This window comes from Phyllosticta citribraziliensis (genome assembly GCF_038025025.1).
Source record: "Phyllosticta citribraziliensis strain CPC 17464 chromosome Unknown J3D65scaffold_4, whole genome shotgun sequence".
NCBI classification, from domain to species: domain Eukaryota; kingdom Fungi; phylum Ascomycota; class Dothideomycetes; order Botryosphaeriales; family Phyllostictaceae; genus Phyllosticta; species Phyllosticta citribraziliensis.
Genome location: NW_027117341.1, coordinates 2,012,304 through 2,031,558, shown reverse-complemented (window position 1 = coordinate 2,031,558; position 19,255 = coordinate 2,012,304). Strand labels below are relative to the sequence as shown.

The 19,255-nt window shown below is 55.4% G+C and overlaps 9 protein-coding genes across 9 annotated transcripts; 5 read left to right on the top strand and 4 right to left on the bottom strand.

Moving 5' to 3' along the window:
• Positions 1 to 122: 122 nt before the first annotated feature.
• Positions 123 to 2,964, top strand: J3D65DRAFT_693766 (uncharacterized protein; the record flags this gene model as incomplete). The annotated part of the gene is made up of 9 exons (XM_066803969.1): positions 123 to 163; positions 364 to 474; positions 527 to 646; positions 859 to 1,133; positions 1,191 to 1,378; positions 1,437 to 1,686; positions 2,273 to 2,460; positions 2,515 to 2,607; positions 2,659 to 2,964. 9 exons carry the CDS (start codon positions 123 to 125, stop codon positions 2,962 to 2,964), a joined length of 1,572 nt encoding a protein of 523 aa, XP_066657224.1.
• Positions 2,965 to 4,356: 1,392 nt separating this feature from the next.
• Positions 4,357 to 5,671, top strand: J3D65DRAFT_620339 (uncharacterized protein). Its single transcript, XM_066799857.1, has 5 exons — positions 4,357 to 4,573; positions 4,631 to 4,743; positions 4,800 to 4,931; positions 4,986 to 5,058; positions 5,115 to 5,671. Exons 2-5 carry the CDS (start codon positions 4,741 to 4,743, stop codon positions 5,447 to 5,449), a joined length of 543 nt encoding a protein of 180 aa, XP_066657223.1. The 5' UTR covers positions 4,357 to 4,573; positions 4,631 to 4,740; the 3' UTR covers positions 5,450 to 5,671.
• A 215-nt stretch (positions 5,672 to 5,886) lies between these two features.
• J3D65DRAFT_601960 (uncharacterized protein) lies at positions 5,887 to 6,340 on the bottom strand (the record flags this gene model as incomplete). Its single annotated transcript, XM_066798074.1, has 2 exons — positions 5,887 to 6,261; positions 6,338 to 6,340. The coding sequence occupies 2 exons, from the start codon at positions 6,338 to 6,340 to the stop codon at positions 5,887 to 5,889; spliced, it is 378 nt and encodes a 125-aa protein (XP_066657222.1).
• Positions 6,341 to 7,280: 940 nt separating this feature from the next.
• Positions 7,281 to 8,073, top strand: J3D65DRAFT_620336 (uncharacterized protein). Its single transcript, XM_066799856.1, has one exon. It carries the CDS (start codon positions 7,664 to 7,666, stop codon positions 8,030 to 8,032), a length of 369 nt encoding a protein of 122 aa, XP_066657221.1. The 5' UTR covers positions 7,281 to 7,663; the 3' UTR covers positions 8,033 to 8,073.
• Positions 8,074 to 9,662: 1,589 nt separating this feature from the next.
• Positions 9,663 to 10,671, bottom strand: J3D65DRAFT_620332 (uncharacterized protein). Its single transcript, XM_066799855.1, has one exon. The coding sequence runs from the start codon at positions 10,554 to 10,556 to the stop codon at positions 9,906 to 9,908; it is 651 nt and encodes a 216-aa protein (XP_066657220.1). The 5' UTR covers positions 10,557 to 10,671; the 3' UTR covers positions 9,663 to 9,905.
• Positions 10,672 to 10,687: 16 nt separating this feature from the next.
• On the bottom strand, positions 10,688 to 11,461 carry J3D65DRAFT_693762 (uncharacterized protein; the record flags this gene model as incomplete). The annotated part of the gene is made up of 1 exon (XM_066803968.1): positions 10,688 to 11,461. A coding segment is annotated over one exon (630 nt), but the record flags the coding sequence as incomplete, so codon positions are not given.
• A 201-nt stretch (positions 11,462 to 11,662) lies between these two features.
• Positions 11,663 to 12,031, top strand: J3D65DRAFT_620330 (uncharacterized protein; the record flags this gene model as incomplete). The annotated part of the gene is made up of 1 exon (XM_066799854.1): positions 11,663 to 12,031. A coding segment is annotated over one exon (338 nt), but the record flags the coding sequence as incomplete, so codon positions are not given.
• A 3,507-nt stretch (positions 12,032 to 15,538) lies between these two features.
• Positions 15,539 to 16,574, bottom strand: J3D65DRAFT_650785 (transport protein-like protein sec22; the record flags this gene model as incomplete). The annotated part of the gene is made up of 5 exons (XM_066802436.1): positions 16,436 to 16,574; positions 16,298 to 16,332; positions 16,111 to 16,220; positions 15,653 to 16,058; positions 15,539 to 15,601 (listed from the first exon to the last, which is right to left on the bottom strand). The coding sequence occupies exons 1-5, from the start codon at positions 16,467 to 16,469 to the stop codon at positions 15,539 to 15,541; spliced, it is 648 nt and encodes a 215-aa protein (XP_066657217.1). The 5' UTR covers positions 16,470 to 16,574.
• Positions 16,575 to 17,376: 802 nt separating this feature from the next.
• J3D65DRAFT_601956 (Asx homology domain-containing protein) lies at positions 17,377 to 18,897 on the top strand (the record flags this gene model as incomplete). The annotated part of the gene is made up of 3 exons (XM_066798073.1): positions 17,377 to 18,033; positions 18,084 to 18,554; positions 18,613 to 18,897. The coding sequence occupies 3 exons, from the start codon at positions 17,377 to 17,379 to the stop codon at positions 18,895 to 18,897; spliced, it is 1,413 nt and encodes a 470-aa protein (XP_066657216.1).
• Between the last annotated feature and the right edge of the window lie 358 nt (positions 18,898 to 19,255).

The window sequence follows — 19,255 nt, the reverse complement described above, 5'->3', positions numbered from 1 at the left end:
CTTGCTGGAGAAGTCCGTGGGAAGTCAAGAATTGTGAAGAAAGTCGACCTCGCACGAAGATGGCGAAGGATTCCTGCTCAAATTCAGCGCGTAAAGGATGCGCCGGATCTTTTCGTCCTTGAATGAAGCTGCCCAAAGATGGAGAGAGTCCCAATTGGGTTAGGTGCGCAAGGGCCTGCCAGCTGTCGTTCCCATCGCTGACCCCCGGCCGCCCCCCCGACTCAACTCCCACAACCACCTCGTCGATCTGTCATCCTCTACCCGTCATCTTTACTTTTGCCCACTCTCGTTCAGAATCTACACCATCTCTTCCGTTGGTCCAGTCGGATCGATCAAGTCCAAGTTGTGCTGCTGGAGCGCCAGAACTGCAGGGCCGGTCTTCGCAAGAGGACTCGAAGCTCTCACAAGCCACTTCGACTTGGGATCAGTAAAGGACATTGTGAAACTCGCACCCAACGCCTACATCTGGCTCGCGTAAGTTGAGCTCCATCTTGAGACAGACCACCCAAGCTGACTGATCCCAAAGCTGCCTCTTTGCTCCCAACGGCAAAGGCCTCGTCAAAGCTGTGACGCTCGCCAGCCTGGGCGGTCTTACACCCGAGCAAAAGTACGCGGCCGACAACTTCAACTCTGAGAAGCACGGATCGTACGGTGCAGAGCTGTTCCGATCTGACTAGCTGGGATTCCATCATCCTGGCATGAGCGATGCTGCACCAGATCCCACTTTGCGCTCTTTGCTTGATGGCGGCAAGACGTACATGGTGGAGGGCCAGTACCTCGTCCCCTGTCAAACCGTTCCAGGTGAGTCCTTCGTGCATTCCCAGAAGGCACATTTTGCTGACAGCAACGCCAGCATAGCACGGCCGCCCTCTTTTCCCAACGACATAACGCAGTCACATTTGACGTCAAGCCCCAAGAACCATCTACCTGTCCCTTCGGTGGTCTGAGCGGTCTTGCAGAAACCACCGTCTTCCAATGGTATGGCTGGCCCAGTCTCGGGGCTTCTGATGAAGCGATTGGTGCTTTGAAGGCCTGGCTGAAGGAGGAATACAATGCGCATCTCAATATGCTCCATGATGCAGCCAACTCTGCTCCACAACGACGGGGCCAATGGCTACTACAACAGATTTCGGGTAAGGAGTGCTGTGTCGCAGATTTCTAGAACTGCTACTAACTTGGCCACAATACAGACTCCCTTGACTTTTCAGGCTTCAAGCCAGTCGAAGGAAAGGGAATGTTGCACCATGTTGACGGCGTTGGTGAATACCTCGACCACCTCAGCATGGACAAGGGCATGTTGCACCGCGTTCACGTATACGGCGAGTATCTCGACCATCTTAGCATGGCATATGCGCGCAACACCATCCGCGCCAGCAGCGTCCCATCAGACAGTTCTCTGTCAAGACTGTGCGCCTCGGCAACTCCGTGGTCGACAGCACCTTGTCGGTAAGGGCATATTGCACCATGTGAGTGGATATGGCGAGTATCTGGACCATCTCAACGTGGAAAAGGGCATGTTGCACCATGTTCACGGATACGGCGAGTATCTCGACCATCTTAGCATGGCATACGCGCGCAACACCGTCCGCGCCAGCAGCGTCCCATCAGACAGTTTCTCTGTCAAGACTTTGCGCCTCGGCAACTTCGTGGTCGATAGCACCTTGTCCTGGCCCTCTTTCCTGACAAGTAGGTGGAGCAAAACAGGACATCTAAGGGAATCACAGAAGAGGAGGAGGAGGAGGAGGAGGAGGAGGAGAATGAGGATTTTCTGCTCTACTACTTACACGATCCGGTCGGGCAACTAAGTCGTCTGCAAAGAATTCATCCCTGCGCATTTTGAAGTTGCAAGTTGTCGTGGTGCCATTGACCGCATCTCATCTCACGCCTGGGTCGAAAGAGAGATACAGGGGCAGTCAGATCAGCATCAGAGTAACTTTCCAACCTCAAATACATAGACGTTGGTTGAATCGCGTAGTCCCTCGAACAAAGAACCTGCCGCGTGGACCGTACCTCGTCTGTCAACTGAACAAACCGCTCCAAGATCCCATTCTTATTCAAGGAATTCAAAGTAAAATCTAGTGTGATTTGCTGGGATCATTGATGCGATTTAAGCTATGGAGTGGTCATCTATCAAATGCACTGGACAGTACTGTCCTCCTCGGACCGCGCTGCGAAACCCGGTATAAAATTTCACAGAGTTCGCCGACACCCATCACAAAGTGACACCACCGCTCAACCTTCAACCTCCATACCTGCCTCTATCCCAACACAGAGACCGCCATTTCTTCTCCTCCAAGACCACCGAAAACCACCATGTCTTCCCCATCCGGTCCCCGTCTCACCGAAGAGGAGCAGCGTCAATTCGCGAACTTCTCCGAGGTCATCAGGAGCAGCCCGCCTCTCACGGCGGAGGAACAGCGCCACTTCGTCGGCTTCTCCACCGACATCACTCGCAATCTGGTATGATCTTGCCTCCCTGAACCATACCATTGCCATTCGCTAACATTTCAAAAGGAGCGCTGGCCCGCGTGGGAGCGGCTCCAGCGCCGCATGGCCCTGAGCGAGGAGGGCGCCATGGCCCTTGGCCTCATTCCCGCTCTCCCCGACGTAAGCTCTCCCCAGCCCTCCAATATTCCCTCAGCTAAGCGGTGTGACCAGCACACCAACGCCGACATCGTGGAGTTGGTGCTCCGAGCCGCCCAGGGCGCGCTGACCGAAGGCGAGGAGGGCGCCCTCCTCAACCTTGTCAAGTCTGTCTGCGACGACGGACAGTCGGACCACGCCGGTCCCGACAACATGATCACGGAGGACGAGGACGAGCCCTTGTCGGAGGAGGAGGAGGAGGAAGAGGAAGAGGAGGACGAGGACGAGGACGACGATGAGGACGACGACGACGACGACAACGACGACGAAGAGGGCGACAAGCCCAAGCAGGAGGTGCGCTCTTCGGGCTCGGCCCGCTGAGCATTCCTTTTCGGGGGATTCGTTGCCGGCCCTGCCGGCTTTGACACATGTTAGCGGCCAGTCCAGGGTAGATTCAATCGGGGAACTGGGCCCCTTCAATGACAACGGACTGAAAGATCGGAATTACTTCTTGCAAAGTGACTCGTGCATGGATTTTGTGGATTAATGAAGATCCTCCTGTAGAAGCATCGCGAAGGAAGACATTGGAAACGAGGATGGAATGATCTGGCGAGGTCGCAATTCTGCCAGGCGGGAACACTGCTACTCCACGCATGACTCGGTTGTTCCTCACGGCTCTCAGATTCCCAGCACACAACGCTCACAGAAACCTTTCGTTACGTCGTACTTCGAAGCAGCAGTCGTCGCCTTCCATGCTCTACACATCCTGTTCGTCCTCCTTCACGCCCAAGACCGACTTTCAGACCACGGGACTGCGCAATACTCGCCCCATTTGTCAACTGCGCTCGCGACGAACCACATGCGCTCAAACACTCCTTTAAGAAAAATATTGGAGGGGTATCGTGTTCAGGGCTTGCACAAGGGGGAGACAGTCAGCGCGGTTGCGGTCACAGTGGCAGGGAGGCTCGTCGGTCCAACGGCGCTCTGAGTCTCTCTCCAAGCGTCTCCCTCCTCCGAGACTTTGCGAGAAGGCTGATTGCGGTGAATGTCCGCTCAGAGACTCCTGGAACCTTTTCTGTCCAAGTATTCTCGAGGTTTCCAAGATTCCAACTCCCGCGAAGCGTCTCCCATCGATCGAGCGCTTTTGGAAGCATCTACAAGCAATACTGGCAGCGCGGAGCGAACGACGGCTTGGACAAATATACTTCGCACAGTTAATTGCATGGACTGGTGCTTTGTGTGGACGAACAAACGCTCTGCCGCGCTTGCGTAAAACTGAAGCTTTGAGACAACGCGACGCACGCGAGATTCTTCCAATCAGTTTGTTACATAATCAATGTACTTTTTTAGCCCATGCAAGTAGTTCGAACAGCATCAAATGTACCTGAGCAAGTTGTGTGAACTGGTCGGGGACCTCGGAGATGCCTTCTACAGCACAAGTGTGCCTCGGACTGGGGCGTCCCGATGCCATTTGTAACCCCATCCGTAACCTGCTCAGCTCTTCCCATAGACGCTGCAGTCACTTGATCGCCTGATTCGCTTCTGCTCACTTCTGATTCTTCACCTGCTGCCTGCAATTGCGGCAGGTGGAAGCTCGGGAATTGGAACAGACAGTGCCTGATTGGTGGATGGTCAGTCGACGCACGTCATGGTTGCTTCCATTGGTGCGTTCATGGACGTGATGAGTCGGAGTGCCTTGGGTTGGCGCCGCCGCATGGGTACTTGAAGGGCCCCCTCCCACCTCTTCTCTCCCCTCTTCATCATCCTTCCGCTCCGTTCCCACTCAACAACCTCATCACCAACATCCATCAACTCAACCTCCTTCTTGAGATACCCTTTTCCCCTCAACGATCGAACGCTCCTCGTGCGACTGCGTGTCGAACTGGGGCCCGAGGCCTTCCAGAGCACGGCACGAGTTGACTGGCCCTCCGACTCACCACTCGTTACAAAAGGTGGGCGGGGGGCCTTGCTGGCATCATCGCACTGTTTGGTAAGTCTCTCTTCTGCATGCCCTTTCGACATTCGGAAGACTGACGGCCAATCGCAGTTCCTCTGGAGCATTCGCGCGCTCTGCGCCTTGCCTTGCGAGCGCCTGCTTTCCTTCTGGTGCTTTCTTTGCGCTCCTCCGGAGTGCCAGATCACTTCCCCTTCTTCGACATGGTAAGTAACCCCGCAGACGCTCAGCTCAACGCATCGGACTGACTTGATGAAACCAGCTCGTTTCGTGGCCTGTCGCCGACCGAGGCCGGCGGGCAATGGGACCAACTGCACTGGGCCGCCTCCTGCTCCTCCCCCATAATTCTGCCCGGGGGGACGCAGGAGGCCTTGGTGGCATCATCTCTGTCTTGGTAAGTCTTGTTGATTCACTTTGCTGATGAATAAAGCTGACTTGAGGATCACAGGCCCAGTGCCGAGCTTCTAGTCGAAGCCCTCGACACCTGGGTTCTTCCAAATTCCCAGTGGAGTGGGTCTGGGGTGAGTCTTAGTTGTGCTCTTTTTGAAATTTGAACAGAATACTGACGGGGAGACAGGGCCTTTCACTACCAAATCCCAGACCACCCACTGGGTGTCGGGCGGTCGAAATCCAGCGAGGCTTGCTTCGTCCTTCCGCCGAACAGAAGAGGCGCAGCCAGGGAATTGGTCTCGTGGATTAACACCTACGGCGGCCCTCCTGCACCAAGCCCCCCTGCGGCCAGCCGAGTCCTCGCTCAATGCCGTCGAATCCACGGCCATCGACACCCCTCCCACCATGTTGGTGGCCAGACACCAGCCCGAGTTTCACCTGCCTTCTTCGGCGCCATCCACACCTTGCCTTCGGGCATTTACGATCTCCAGACACATTCCCTCTGCCACTCAACGACGTTGACACTGAAGTTGCCAGCGCTTTCACCTTCGACTCTGAGCCTGTTGAAGAGCAGAATACCTCGATCAACGATGTGCTGAATATCCTTCGTACGAAGATTCAATGTATTGCGCTGGCTTGGGAGGTACAAGGCAACTTAAAATGGGTCTGCTGCTTAACCGCGCTTCGAGGAACTCAGTGGGGGCAAATGGTCAGCTAGCATAACAACCTAATTCATGGTCACCCTCCAATACTGTTTGCAACTGTGATTTACCACGTGTCCAAGCACGCCTCAGTCCATTTGGACGAATCTCCAAGCTTCCCGGACACCCCTTGTTTCACTTGGTCAGGAAAGCTAGCCATTGCGCCACAAACTCGTTGATTGCGCTACCCATTGTAAATTTCTATGCCTTTTGTGATCCCAAGCAGCCTTTTCCGGACTGCAATGCTCGAGCCCCGGCTCAACCCATCTTCTTCATGGCCCTGACGACGAGGAGAACGGCCGCCACGATCAAGCCCGCAACGAGCAACGACACGACAACGACCAAGCAGCTGCGCTTCCTGTCGACGCGGACCCTTCCGCGCCACTCGTCCTGCTCCTCCTGGGGCAGCAGCGTGTAGTTGAAGCTGCGGCCGTCAGGCGTGTACGTCATGCCCCAGCTCGTGTGGATGAGCGGGGAGGAGCTGCGAGGCGGCGCGGCGAAGCCCTCGCCGACCCAGTCGGGAGGGGGAGGCTGGTGGAGGGGGCGGCGGCGAGGAGGAGGCGTGGGAGGATGGAACTCCTGGAGCTCCATGCCCTCTTCGGGCTGGTGGTTGGCGGCGGAGCTGGCGGAGGACTGCTGGCGCGGAGATCAATGGTTAGCTACTGCACTGACGGGATCTCAGGAGGGCTCAAGGGAGAGGTATACTCACCATTCTCGTGCGATTGGGGGAAGGTCTGGTCTTGGGAGAGGGTTTGGAGGGAGGAGGTTTGGAGATGGCTGCTTTGGACGAGCGCATTAGCTCATTGACTCTCAATTGCAGCAGGAACGTGAGAGGAGACATTTACAAAGCTTGCAAAGCGTCTGGTTGGAGGTGGGATCGGGGTTTGGATGGTGCTGTCGTCGTGCTGCGTTGAAGGGTGCGAAGTGTTTGTGAGGGTGCGTGGGAGGGCCCGCCAGGGGTCTACCCAACGACGCGACTCTCCGCTGGGTGGCGCGCACAACACCAGTTTGCTGTGCTCTACAGTCCTGTAAATGCCAATTCCCCTTCTCTTCCGTTAAAGGGTCTTTCAATAGTCGTAAGTGGATGCAACAATCATGCAGTGGTCCCTGCGGTCAAAAGTCGTTGCAGACTGGCTCCCACGGAACATCCCACAAATTCTCTATCCACCTGCTTGCGGATGCGAGCCCAGTACCCCATCTAAAAGCTTTCATGTATCCTCCAAATGCTTCCAAGCACCTGCATTCGCATGCTCCCAGTGCGCGGTGATATCGTCACTTTCGCTTCACGCATGTCCCCAACCGGTTGACTCGGGACTACTGCCTGCAGTAACGGAAGTGAACGGCGCGCAGGTCATTGCCTGGGTGATCTGTAGCTGTCGACCAATGACGCTTGCCGAGGGGAGGGGCGCGGGACTGGGTCAGCAGATCCACCCACGTCCAGCTGCCTCTTCCCACTTCCATGACTCCGCGACTCTCCCTCCCTCTTCAACTCTTCATCCCCCAACCCCAACCCCAGCTCGCTGCTCTTCTGGCTGCAGGCCAGCTTGAGCTGGCACGGTGGATACGATCCCGATCCTCAGGTCCAGGTAAGTCAAGCTCCAGATTCAGCACCCAGCAGACTCGTTCTGACATCCCTCCGGTTGAAGGCAACAACCCTGCGACCGCGAAAGAATTCATCATCGTCGGCCATGCCCAGCAAGGGCTACGCCCAAAGGTATGTGATCCTCCTTCATGACCTTGACTTGGCCATGTAGTAACACCGCAGGTCTGCAGACCGCGCTCACCACCTTCTCCTCCTCACCGAGGGTGCGGGTACGCGCGTCGATTTTATCGACATCCCCTACGGTGTGCGCCTTCATTTAAGAGTTCGTCACCAGCCTCCCAAAGCTCTTGATCCATCTGTGTACTGACAGCCTTAACAGATTCTAACCAGTGCCAATGGAGCACCGTCACTCGGTCGACTGCTCCTTGCACCCACGACGAGTCTCTCCTCGCTCGACTGCTCCCTGCGTGTTGCGGCCAGGGTGACTGGCACATGTCCAGCATCCACCAGATGGGCGACAACAACAAGCCGGGAGGATTCACGCGTTACGACTACGACAAGGTGAACCGCTTCTTCAACCACCCCACAGACGGCGAAGGCACGCTCGCATCCTACGGCTCCCCAACCAGCATCATCTTGACCAGTCCCCAGCGTATCATTGACACGCTCAACGAGGTCCTGATGGACAAGAACAATATCGTCTACGTGATGAGTGGTCGCACTCCCGAGGAGCTCGAGCGTCTCTTCTCCTGCGTCCCTGGTCTCGGCATCGTTGCTGAGAACGGCTGCTTTGTCCGCGAATGCGGCCGCGACGAAGCGCAAAACAAACGTATCGCGTGGTCATTTCGAATCTTGCCATGAGTGGCCGCACTCCTTGGGAGTTGTCCTCAACAAGGCCAACTACCCGTTGCTGATCCACTGCAACAAGGAGCTTTTGCGTCTCTTCTCCCACGTCCCTGGTCTCGGCATCATCGATGAGGACGGCTGCTTCGTTCGTGAATGCGGGCTCGACGAGTCCGAAGACAAACGTATCTCGTGGTCATTTCGAATTTTGCCATGAGAGGCGGGACTCCTTGGGAGTTGTCCTCAACAAGGCCAACTACCCGTTGCTGATCCACTGCAACAAGGAGCTTGTGCGTCTCTTATCCCACGTCCCTGGTCTCGACATTGGTTATCGATGATGGCGGCTGCTTTGTTCGTGAGTGCGGTCGCGACGAGTGGACTGTCTTTGCAGAAATGGACAAGGTCGATGAGTGGACCGCGTTTGCAGAAATGGACAAGGGACGAGTGGACTGCCCTCATTGTTACCCACCCCGCCGTCCAACGCCTCAATCCCCGCTGGATGGAACATATCGACCGGCATTTCACCCTCGTTATTACCCACCCACCATCTAATACCTTCGCCGAGATGGACAAGATTGACGAGTGGAATTTCTGTTCGCGAATGCGGTCGCGATGAGTGGACCGCCTTTGCAGAAATGGACAAGGTCGACGAGTGGGAGTTCTGTTCGCGAATGCGGTCGCGACGAGTGGACTGCCTTTGCCGAGATTGACAAGGTCGACGAGTGGAATTTCTGTTCGCGAATGCGGGCCCGACGAGTACGAAGACAAACGTATCTCTTGGTCATCTCGAGTTCTGTTGACCCGATCTTGTCCGACCGTTACCCTCTTCCCATCAAGCGCTCGGAAAACGGAACTTGCGACATGTCCATGCTTTTTCCACTCCAGCTTATTTGCTCAGAGTAGTTTGAATGAAGACTGAATTCCATCAATTTGCTTCCGTGATATGCCCCCGTGACGTGTGTGCTGTGCAGTCGCTTCGTCTCCGTGAACTGCTCGTCTGCTTTATTCGTCCAGGCTACCTCATGGCAGCAGAGCCAGTCCCTTTTGTCATATTGAATCGATGCATAGGCTCCATTCGGCCAAGATGCGAAGGCGATGTGGAAGGCCATGCTTGTCGCACCTGTAACGATGCTGTCCTGGGTAATTTGAAGCTTCCTTGAAAAGGACGTGCTCTTGATGGTTTTGTCTCCTACTCTGGACTTGTGCAGATGTCCTGGACGCGTGGTTCCTGGTAATTTTGGACAACAATGGTAGCGTAAAAGAGCTCCAGGGAGGTCCCACAGAATGAAGGTGCTCCTGATCTGGCACCCAAATCCCTCCGCTCTTCCTGTGATCGCTGGCAGCCCAAGAGGGCTTGATTTGGGTCTGAGGAAATGCGATATGCTCAATTGCAGGCCTTGGTTACAAATACCATGCGCGTCTTTTTGTAGCCGTTGAAATTCCTCAAGCACGGTTTGTAGCTTTCAAGAGGCTCAGATATTGCACTGAGAGTTGCCTTCGAGTCTCACACGGGCGAGGAATTTTGGACAGTGCAGTATGACTACAGAGACCCTTTTGGCAAGACTGCGCGGCCGATTTGCAAGCTCAAATGCCCAGCATAGAGGCGCTCGTCGCCGGAGTATCGTGGCTGCCATTTTGAGTAGCAACCGGGCAGCGCACCCACAACGTCTGCATCGCGATATTTGTGACCGTTTGACAACCACCGCAAACCACCGTCTGCTCGTCACATCCTCGCCATCGCCCGCGCTCTCGCGCTCTCGCGCCCTGGCGCCGCCCTCTTGCTCTCTCGGAGCAGTTTCTCGGCTCCACTCGCCCTTCCCAGGCTCCTCTGCGGCATCGCCACCACAACCACCATCGCGGCGGCCGCCGCCATGTCACTCTCCGGAGGCCCCTACAAGCCCAAGTACGTTGATTGCGAGGTGCTCCACCAGATGGCCTGCGCAGTACTGGGGATCCTGTCGCTCTCCGGCGAGTGGAAGGCCAAGGTGACGGCCACAATGCTCAAATACAACTTGGGCCGCGAGCCGCGCTTCGTGCGCGTCACCGACGAGACCGACTTCTGCTTCATGGCGCAGCTTGCGGAGCTGTTTTGCGCTGAGTGCCCACACGTCAAGGTGCTACGCCCCCTGATCCATACGGCCTCTCTCGGTAAGCTTGCCCTTGGGCAACCTCGTCCCGGAGCTCTCGAGAAAGACACGCTGACCACCGGCGACAGATATTGAAGACCCGTTGATTGCAGCCGGCCTCGTTCAACCCCTTCCCCGCCACGTCTTCCTGAGAGAGCGCGGCCGCTTTCTGTTGCGTAGGGCATGGAAAAAGCTGCGTCATGGCTACTAGGCGCGCTCCCAGTCTCTAGAAAATCAGGAGCATTGCCTGCCCATGGCACTTCGGGCGTTTGAGTGTCGCATTTCTGGCCTGGTCTGGAGTCTGCGGGGGGTCGTTGGCTGTCCCGTTGGCAGCAGCATTTCCTGGTGTTTGGTGGTTTTGGTTCTTCTTTGGTATTCCTTGGGGGTTCAGGCTGCCTCGTCGACAGCGTTTGCATGGCCTACGGGTCTCTTCTCTTCTCATCTCCTCTCAATCGAAAAGTGCTTCTCTTGAGCTTCAACATTTTGAATGCTTCCGTGAATTTGCCTTAAAGACAAACCTTTGCGAAAATCATGCGTCAGTTAGCAGAGCCGATTTCCCTGCTCATTAGTCGTCGTCGCGCCGTCTTGCAGTTGGCTTTGGTGTCTCTTCCGCTCATCTTTTGACCACTCTTCTCCACGAACCACCCGCGAAACCATCACGATCTCGCGACTCCAACCTCACACCCGCACCTCAACCCAACCCATCCAATCCAGTCCAACCCAACCCAACACAACTACAATGGACGCCCTCGCCGCCGTCACGCCGCTCACGCTGGCGCTCAAGCCAGCCATCATCAGCAAGCGCGGCGTGCGCGCCGCCTTCAACCACCTCGTGGCGCAGCGCGTGCCGCACATCATGGCCTGGCAAGCCGAGATCGCCGCCTGGATGCAGCGGCGCAAGATCCACGCCGCCGGGGACGAGGAAGAGGACGAGATGCGCGTCCGGCGCCACGCCGACTTCGTCGCCGCCGTCACGCTCGCGCTCGCCGCCGTCAAGACGGGCAACTTTGAAACCACGTTCAATGAGATTTTTCTCGCGTGCCCGGGTTTGTGCGTTTGGTTCTCCTTCGCGGCTTTGGGTGGCGGCTTTGGCTAACAGGGGTGCTAGTGTCCATTGAGAGTACGGCGTTTCCTGGGGGGACGAATAGCTGGAGAACAAGGGGAGGGGGCTGGGCCTTGGGAGCCCGTATACATTGGGGATTGCCGCTGGGATGGCCAGAGGCGGCTTGAGATTCAAATGAAGACTGACTTGAACGCCGTGTTTCTTGACCCTTTCGTAATTTCTATGCGTTGAATTGCCCGTTGTACTCAATTGCAAGCGAAGCTCTTCTCATATCGAGTACTCGGCACACGACCATGGGTAGCATCTGGTTGCAGATTACTTGTGGCTTTGAAGTCTTCAAATTCGAGACTCCAATAGAAAGATCCTTGCAGCATGCGTATCTCGGTAGCTCTATTGGTTGGAGTTTGGAGGCGGCATCGGCTGGCTGTTGGAGCGTGATATCCTAGCGAAAAAGTGTTTCCATGACAATACTGATTTTGTGTAGCCCTACTCTGCTTGGAGTCACCTCTGCTTTGATGGTCCTACGCAAGCGGTTCTGGAGCCCATTCAGCATCAGGTCAGCAATGGGCCACGCAGGGCATGCCCTGCCTAGCACCTCATCCCCAAATGGCACCGCGGGCGCAAGCCAGCATGCTGGACCGTCCATCGCGCACACCTCTACCGGTACTACACAGGGGCGCCCGTCTCGCCAACGCCGTGGTCCAAGCGTCGAGTCCGAATGTAAAATCGCCTTGAACGCCCGCACACCTCTTCTCTTCTCCATCGTGTCGAACGGTAAGCCCCTCCCGGTTCAATGAACTGCAATGACTACTCATCACAGGAACTTGAACTCGGATCTTGCCTTCGGGCGCTAAATGGCTGGCTCCCCGGAGCATCGCCCCGATTTGGGCGCTGGCCCACCGGGGCTGGCGGCCTGGTAATCTTTGGTTTTCTCAAGCGCTCTGCATAAGAGTTGCACTGTTTTTCATTGGGGCTTTGGCTTTATGCTGGACCTTGGCAAAGAGCGGTCCTGGCTGGGTTGTTTGGGTTCATTTGCTCTCTTGTGTGGTCGCTGTTTATCACCCTCGCCGGAATCCTAGGGGAAGGCAGCCTTTCGAGTGTTTGAATGTTTGGAAAGACGTTGGAATCAACGGGCTCATGCGAGGCCCGATAGCTGTGTCCACTTCATCGAGATGTAGAGCCAATTGAGCCGCTGTGATCCAATATCATGAAGCCTTGCGGCCAGACAGAGCCTCAAGAAAAAACGCCAGGCAAACAGCATCTCGATCCTGCCCCTTGGTGGATATACGCATTCATCTGGTGCAAGAAGAGGTGGCACCAACGCGCAACATGTCCTACAAGGAAGCGTGACACCGACACGAAAACCCCAAAAGCCCCAAGACAAGTCGTGGGACAAAGAGAGTGAGGTAATGTTGCCGTACAGAGCATCTTCCAGAACCCCCGTCCAACAAACACGCCTTCGACAAAGCAAGCCGACGAGCCTGGGCATTCACGCACGACCTCCTGTCGGCGGAGATGCCGAGGAATGAGAAGTGGTGCGGCAGCAAGCTTCAATCTGCTGCGCAGCAACTACAAGCACCTCCAACACCCGCTCGCACGATTGGGCCTCATCGCAGGAAGCGACTTCGAGTGCGTTCCAGAGGCTACACCCGACGAGTCAAGCGATTGGCTTTGCTCTGACAGCTTTCCGGCGGGGACCGCTCGATTCGGTACGTTTCGCGCTCTGGCAAGAACTGGCGAGGCTTGGGCGCGCAGGTACAGGCGCAGCGCAGCGTATGGTCTCGCCAGGTGGTCGCCTCAGATGCGACTAGAAGAGGCCGCTGGAGAAGATGCCGAGCCAGAGAGGTAAGAGTGATGAGCATGCAAGGCGAAGACCTGGTGGTCGCTTCAGAATGACGATTCGCTGACCCGAAGCCTGATAGGATCCGCGTGCTACTGTGTAGTTCTTGCCAGCTCAGGATCAACGCAGTCTCACCTGATGAAGAAGCCAGTCGCAAACTCCTCGAAGCTCCTAGCGCCTCGATATCGAAAGCGACACTGTACGTCAAGCCAGACTGGACGATGTTCGAATGGCCGTTGGAGACATATACTGGTTTTCGCCCTGAAAGGAGGGCGTGGACAGCGCAAGATCTGGGTGGATACACAATCCGGCAGCTTCGCGAGCGGAGTGTCGAGGGTGCTAGAAGGGCCAAGGAGCTTTTCCCCAGCTTGAGACTCACGTCGAGTTCTCGTCACGCTGGTTTTGGCCAAAAGAAAATGCAACATGATCTCTAGGCGAGCTCTCGCATTCACGGGTTGCCATTTGCCCAGGCCAGAGCGATTGGTTTCCGCTAGGCAACTTGATATTGCAGAAGATACCATCTGAAGAGACAAGCGCGCAATGGCACTACGGTAGCATTTTCGTCCTTCCCCGCTCATTGGTTGATAGTCGAAGCTGACGGTCGTTCGTTTCTCCAGGAAATGACGGAGATATCGGATGCCAACGCACTTCCGCAGGCGCAAGGTCCTTAATCCACCGGGCCACATCGAGATCATAATCTAGAGGTATCCTGCAACGCTTAGGACGGGGTTTCGAATACCGGTGGAATAGCCTGTCTGGTCCGGCAGGTTTATTCAGGTCGAGCAACGAGGAGGTAAGTGCTGCAAGGTGCTGTGGAATTCTTTGGCCTTCAATCTTAAGAGAGAGTTGCGCAGCATAGCAATTCTGAGCCGGTGCCTTTTCCCAGGACAAGTACCTTCGTTGCCGATTCGGGGTCCTAGGTCTTGCTTGGCCTGGACTTGACAATGATGGGAATTTCGGACAAGGACGGAGCGGTAAGACGTCCCCTCGGGTAGCGATTGAGCTGATAAGACTTTTAGAGAAAATGAAAACAGAACAAGACACGAGGCCGCCGGGCACCAAAGTGACGCCTTTGGACGGCTCGGGGAATGTCTTCCAGAATCCTCCTAGGATGTCCCCAATGGCGATGCCCGGATAGCATAGTCCCGAACAGCGATCAGGGGGACGACCTCGGCCACTTCAAAAGGAGACAAGACTTGGACAAAGAGGTGTGAATGAGACGGAAGGACCGGGAAAAGAGAGAAGACTTTGTCGCCAGTTTCACTGCAGGAGAGGTGAGTAGGGACTGACTCGAGGAATTGTGCGGAAAGCGAGACTCAAACAGAACGCAGAAACGGCTCGGAAGACTGCCGATGTATCGGACGACCCAATCAGCCTTGTGTTTTGAAGAGACTCGAAGAAAATAGTGGACCAACTACCCTCATGCTGGGGTAAGGGAGAAGCAAAAATCGAATCGACTGTAAAAAAGTTGACCAAAAAGCAGAAGCATTACCAAAAGCAGGGGTACAACCGACCAGCCATGCAAAGCTGACCGAGGAGATGACTGGAACTGGAAAGCAAAATCGAAGCGGAAACGTTTGAAGACGTCGAGCAAAGCCAGACTGGTAAAGGAAACACAAAAGCGCTGGCCCAACCGACCACCCACGCAGCGCTAGAAACGGAAGATGCTTGATAAGAGTACGAGACGGAAGAGTCAAAAGAGACTGGAGTAACAAAGAAAGTTGCCTAGCAAAACCGCTCGTTGAGTGCGCATCTTCGCCGAGACTGATTAAAGAGGCGGGACTAACCAAAACTCAGTCAGTGAGGGCCGAATACTCGCGAGAAAGAGACGACGGAAGGGATCGGAAGAAAACGTTGAGGATCAAGCACTGGCCCAACCAGCCACCCACGCAGTGCTTCAAGAAGACTCGCAAGGAAAGCTGACGATGAAAAGACAATGGAAGGAGAGCAAGCTGAAAAAGACGCAGGCTAAGATGTGCTACCAAGTAGCACTGTTGACATGCCAATCGAGACGAACGAATGACGGCAACGAGGAGAACGAAAGGAAAAGCAACGGACGCGTGAGAAGAGCAGTTGGGGAAAAAGAAAATCTGAAAAGCGAGGAGACTTGAAAGGGGCATTTGCCAAACCAACCACCCCTGAGGAGCTAAAGACTGCAGGATTGGTATCAAAAAAGGAAGACGAGAAAGTGCCATCGCCGCAAAGTTTGAGATGAAAAAGACGAAAAAGACTCGCGAAAGACTCAAGTGAAGCAGGCTGGACACGTTTGCAGGTAAGAATGGAGAAAAGAAAGACAAGAAGAAACGCTAATTGGAGCCGTAAGCACTCACGGGGCACGACGCAAGAGTTGAATGTCCACGTCCAGATCGACAGTCTGTCCAAGCAGATTACAGCCGTCATCAACCTTGATTGTTGATCAGTCCCACGCATGGGAAAACGCATTACGAACACATTGTTGCCGAAGAAGAGAAGACCACCGACGCCATGCTATGCCCTTAGAAGAATCTCCACCAGATGAAGACGATCATGATGAAAGCCAGAGCTCCGACTGGACCATACTGCAGAAACGTCAGCACTCAGAGACACGAATGCGTAGCCAGGAGACCAACCTGCTTGATGAGCAGCTCCCAGTTGATTCTCACGGCAGCCTTGCGGTATTTCCGGCTATCCTCCCGAAGCCTGCTGCTCATGTCGCCCATGCGCTCGAGACTATCGCCTCGGTAAAGCAAATCCTCAATGTTCTTGGTCATGATCTTCGTAACATCCTTCAGCTCATCATTCAGCTTGTCCAGATTCTGAGTGGCACGGCTATCCTGGTACGTCTTCTTTGTGCGTTGAATGAAGGTGTCGAACTCGACAAATGCGTACGGCCGGCATGTCGCCGCCAGGTACTGCTGGCTTTGGTATGTGGTCGTGAACTCCCCCTTGAGATCGGCGAGATATGTAAAGGCCAGCTTCCGCGGGTACGACCGATCGCAAATGCAGAGAAAGACGAGGGCGTCGTCGATGAGGTAGCTGCAGAGCTGGAATGAGCAGTGAGACAACCCAACAACCAAGAAAGGCCTACTGGATGGTGTATTGGCTACCCTCGATGCTTGCCTGGGGCTCGGAGTTTCGATTTACGCGCCGGAGAATCTGCCTGACCTTGTTCTTCATGTCGACAAGCTCGGATTCAGACTGCGGCAACGTCGGAGGTCAGTAACAAATCGTCAGGATGCTTGCGACTGTGCATGCTTCGCCAGAACTTTGCTTACCTGTTCATCGTCGACAGAAGCGGCCAGGATCAGGCCTACCCCCTGTCAGCGCCTCTGCCGCCGAGCTGGACGTCGAGAGTCGGTTGAAGACCCGCGGACGCGATCTTGGAACCTTTGCTGAGAAAGGGGGCCACGTACCGTCCAGACGTGCGATTTGCGTGGACCTGATCATTGCGATATTTGGTAGCGCTTCGCAGGCGCGTCAACGAGCGGAGAGGGTGGGCAAAAGGGAAGATGAAGAACTGGTCGAGTGGAAGTCCAGTGGACACTGTTGTAGGGTACAGCACTGTGACGACCGGTACATCGGTGATTGGCGCTCCGACCAGCCGGCGGTGGCAGAATGAGGCGCTCGGCCCTCATGATGGCTCTGCTATCCCAGTAAGCGAAACGTCATGGGTCCAGGGAGCTCACTCAAGCTCAACGCGGACGCGTCTCGCCGACCATCCGCACCACGGCTCGAGCTGTACGACCGCGATTCCACACGTCTTGAACGCGTCCGACTCGCCAGGAAGCCAGGGGAAGAGCTTCAAGGGTCCGTGAAGCTGGTCTCTCCACACCAACAGCCTCACAGCGCCTGCCAGCTTCCGAAACATTCTCGAGCTGGATACACTGACACCTCACTCCCTCCTCAGCGTTGCAACCATCTGATGTCGCATCACTCTACTGAACGTCAAATCACTCTTCTTTGGAGCCCCTGAAACTCGGCCACTGCAATTACAGGGCACCTTTGACCGGTCGCAAAGCCCTCTCGCGTACCAAAAACTGCGAGCCAACGTTTGTGGGCCCCGCTGCTTCACCAGGGTCTCTCAACCTCTCTTTGCTTACCAGAAAACACCTAACGACACGAACCACGTGACTGCGTTGAAGCATCGGACCAAATCATGGAGGAGCAAAACCTGCTTCTGTCGTCGCCGCCATTGTCTCCGTACACGCCAACGTATACGTACTCGGCAATGTCGGATGTCCCTAACGACTTCGAAGACCTAGACGATGAGGAGGTTGCTGAAGTCCACAAGCATGGAGGCTCGGCCCAGAGCCCCAACGCAACAACAGCCGATCCATCCTGCAGGCATTCCGAAATGGCGTCTCCCTCTGGAGAAAGAGACGCGCCTGTGCAAACGCCCAGTGATGTCGACGACACGGTCGGTCCTACCGAACAAGGTAAATGCAGTGTGCAAGACTCCGGCGATCACAAGCCTCGATCCGGAAGCCAGGCGGCTCCGATTGAGGTTGATGAGCAAGAGGAGCAAGCCAGCGTCAACTCCCATGTGAACAATCTGGACGACAATGACGACGAACATGCGAAATCACAGGGACGTCCGGCGCGAAAGAGGAAAGTGCCCGCGCGATTCGAAGAGCACGTCAAATCTAGTCCTCCGCGCCCTGCAAAGGCAAAACGCCAAGCAATCAGCGACAAGACTCCCTCTCCAGCTGGAGACCACCCAGACATTTCCTCCAACGCAGCTGAATCTCCCCACAACAACTCACAGCGTGAATCACCCATCATGGAAGCGGAAGAGGCTATTGAGACTCGGGCGCCTCGCTCCCGCCGCCAACGCAAAGTAGCCCAGAGCTACGTCGAGCCGGATAGTGACGCCGAATTTGAAGTTGTTGCGCCCGCCAAGACCAAGAAGACGGCAAATGACAGCGAGAAGCCCAAGCGCGGCGGCATCACATGGACACCAGACTACCTATTGCAAGACTCCAAGTCGAGGTTGGGCAAGGTGAATGTCACGGTAAGTCCTCGAATCCAATGTATCTCCGCCCAAAAGTCTCACCTGCATAGGCCATTTTGAAAGACCCACGCGCGTGGGAGTCGCTCAGCAAAGAGCAGCAGTCGCAGCTGATCAGCCTGCTTCCGAACGCTCCTGTCATTGACCCCGGAAATACCCAAGAGGATTCTCTCCCCAACATCCCGCAGCAGATGCTTACCCAGAACTCGGCTCTGCTTTCCGACATTGCCATGTTCGGCGAGGACTTGCGTGAAGGACGACTGGACCCCGATTGGCAGCGCGATGGCCAGATTGCCATGGAGATGCGTGCCCGTGGTGACTTTGACGAGTGGAAGGTGCAGGAGATGGAGGCTTTTTGGGGCCAGAAGCAGAAGCTGCAGTACGATGTCTTGGCTGGAGAATCGAGCAAGATCAAGCTAGAGGAGCTCGTCCGCGAAGGCACAGTCCAAGTTGGCGACGTGTGGCTGTACAAGCGGGTGTTTGGTCGTGGCAAACGCAGCTTCTCTATGGAAAAGGAGGCCACGGTAAGCATTTGACCTTTCTCGACGCATCCATGGCTTCGACGTACTAATCCCGTCACAGGTCGTTGCCATTACCGACGACCACAAGTTGGTGTTCCGTTTCCCGCCTGGCACCGCCAAGTTCAGCTCGCCCAATGCAGGAGAGGACATTGTCACGGAGCCCGTTAGCGGACCGCAGCAGCTCGGCGACGCCATTATCAAGGAGGATGGCAGAGTCCCCTCGTACCGCAACAATAATGCGTGGAAGGAGTATCGCTGCTTCAGGAACCAGAACGACTTTGGCAGCCTCTGGGAGCGCCGTGAGCTGTACTGGGTCAGGAAGGCGGAGGAGCAAAAGACCAAGTAAGAGGCGGGATTTTACTGAAGGGCGTAACCGAGTCTGGGAGTTTTCACGGTATGGAGTTCGGGGTCGAATGGGCAATACTGGAACAGGCGCAAGGGGACTCGAGTGATTACTATAGCTTCTCATTCGAAGAGCTTGACCCAAAAGCCACCTGATGTGGTCACAGGCAGGAGTTGAAGGGAAAATTCAGGGCTGGGACAAGGTTGAATAGCAGGTAGAAGCCTTCAATGGCCGAATCAATCATGAGGCTATATGCGTACATCGATCTCCAGGTTGATGGCCTTTCTTTACCCACACTTGATTAAAATAATCAATTCAAGCCGAGACCTTTGCATTCTCTTTCACCCAGCACTTCTTCTTT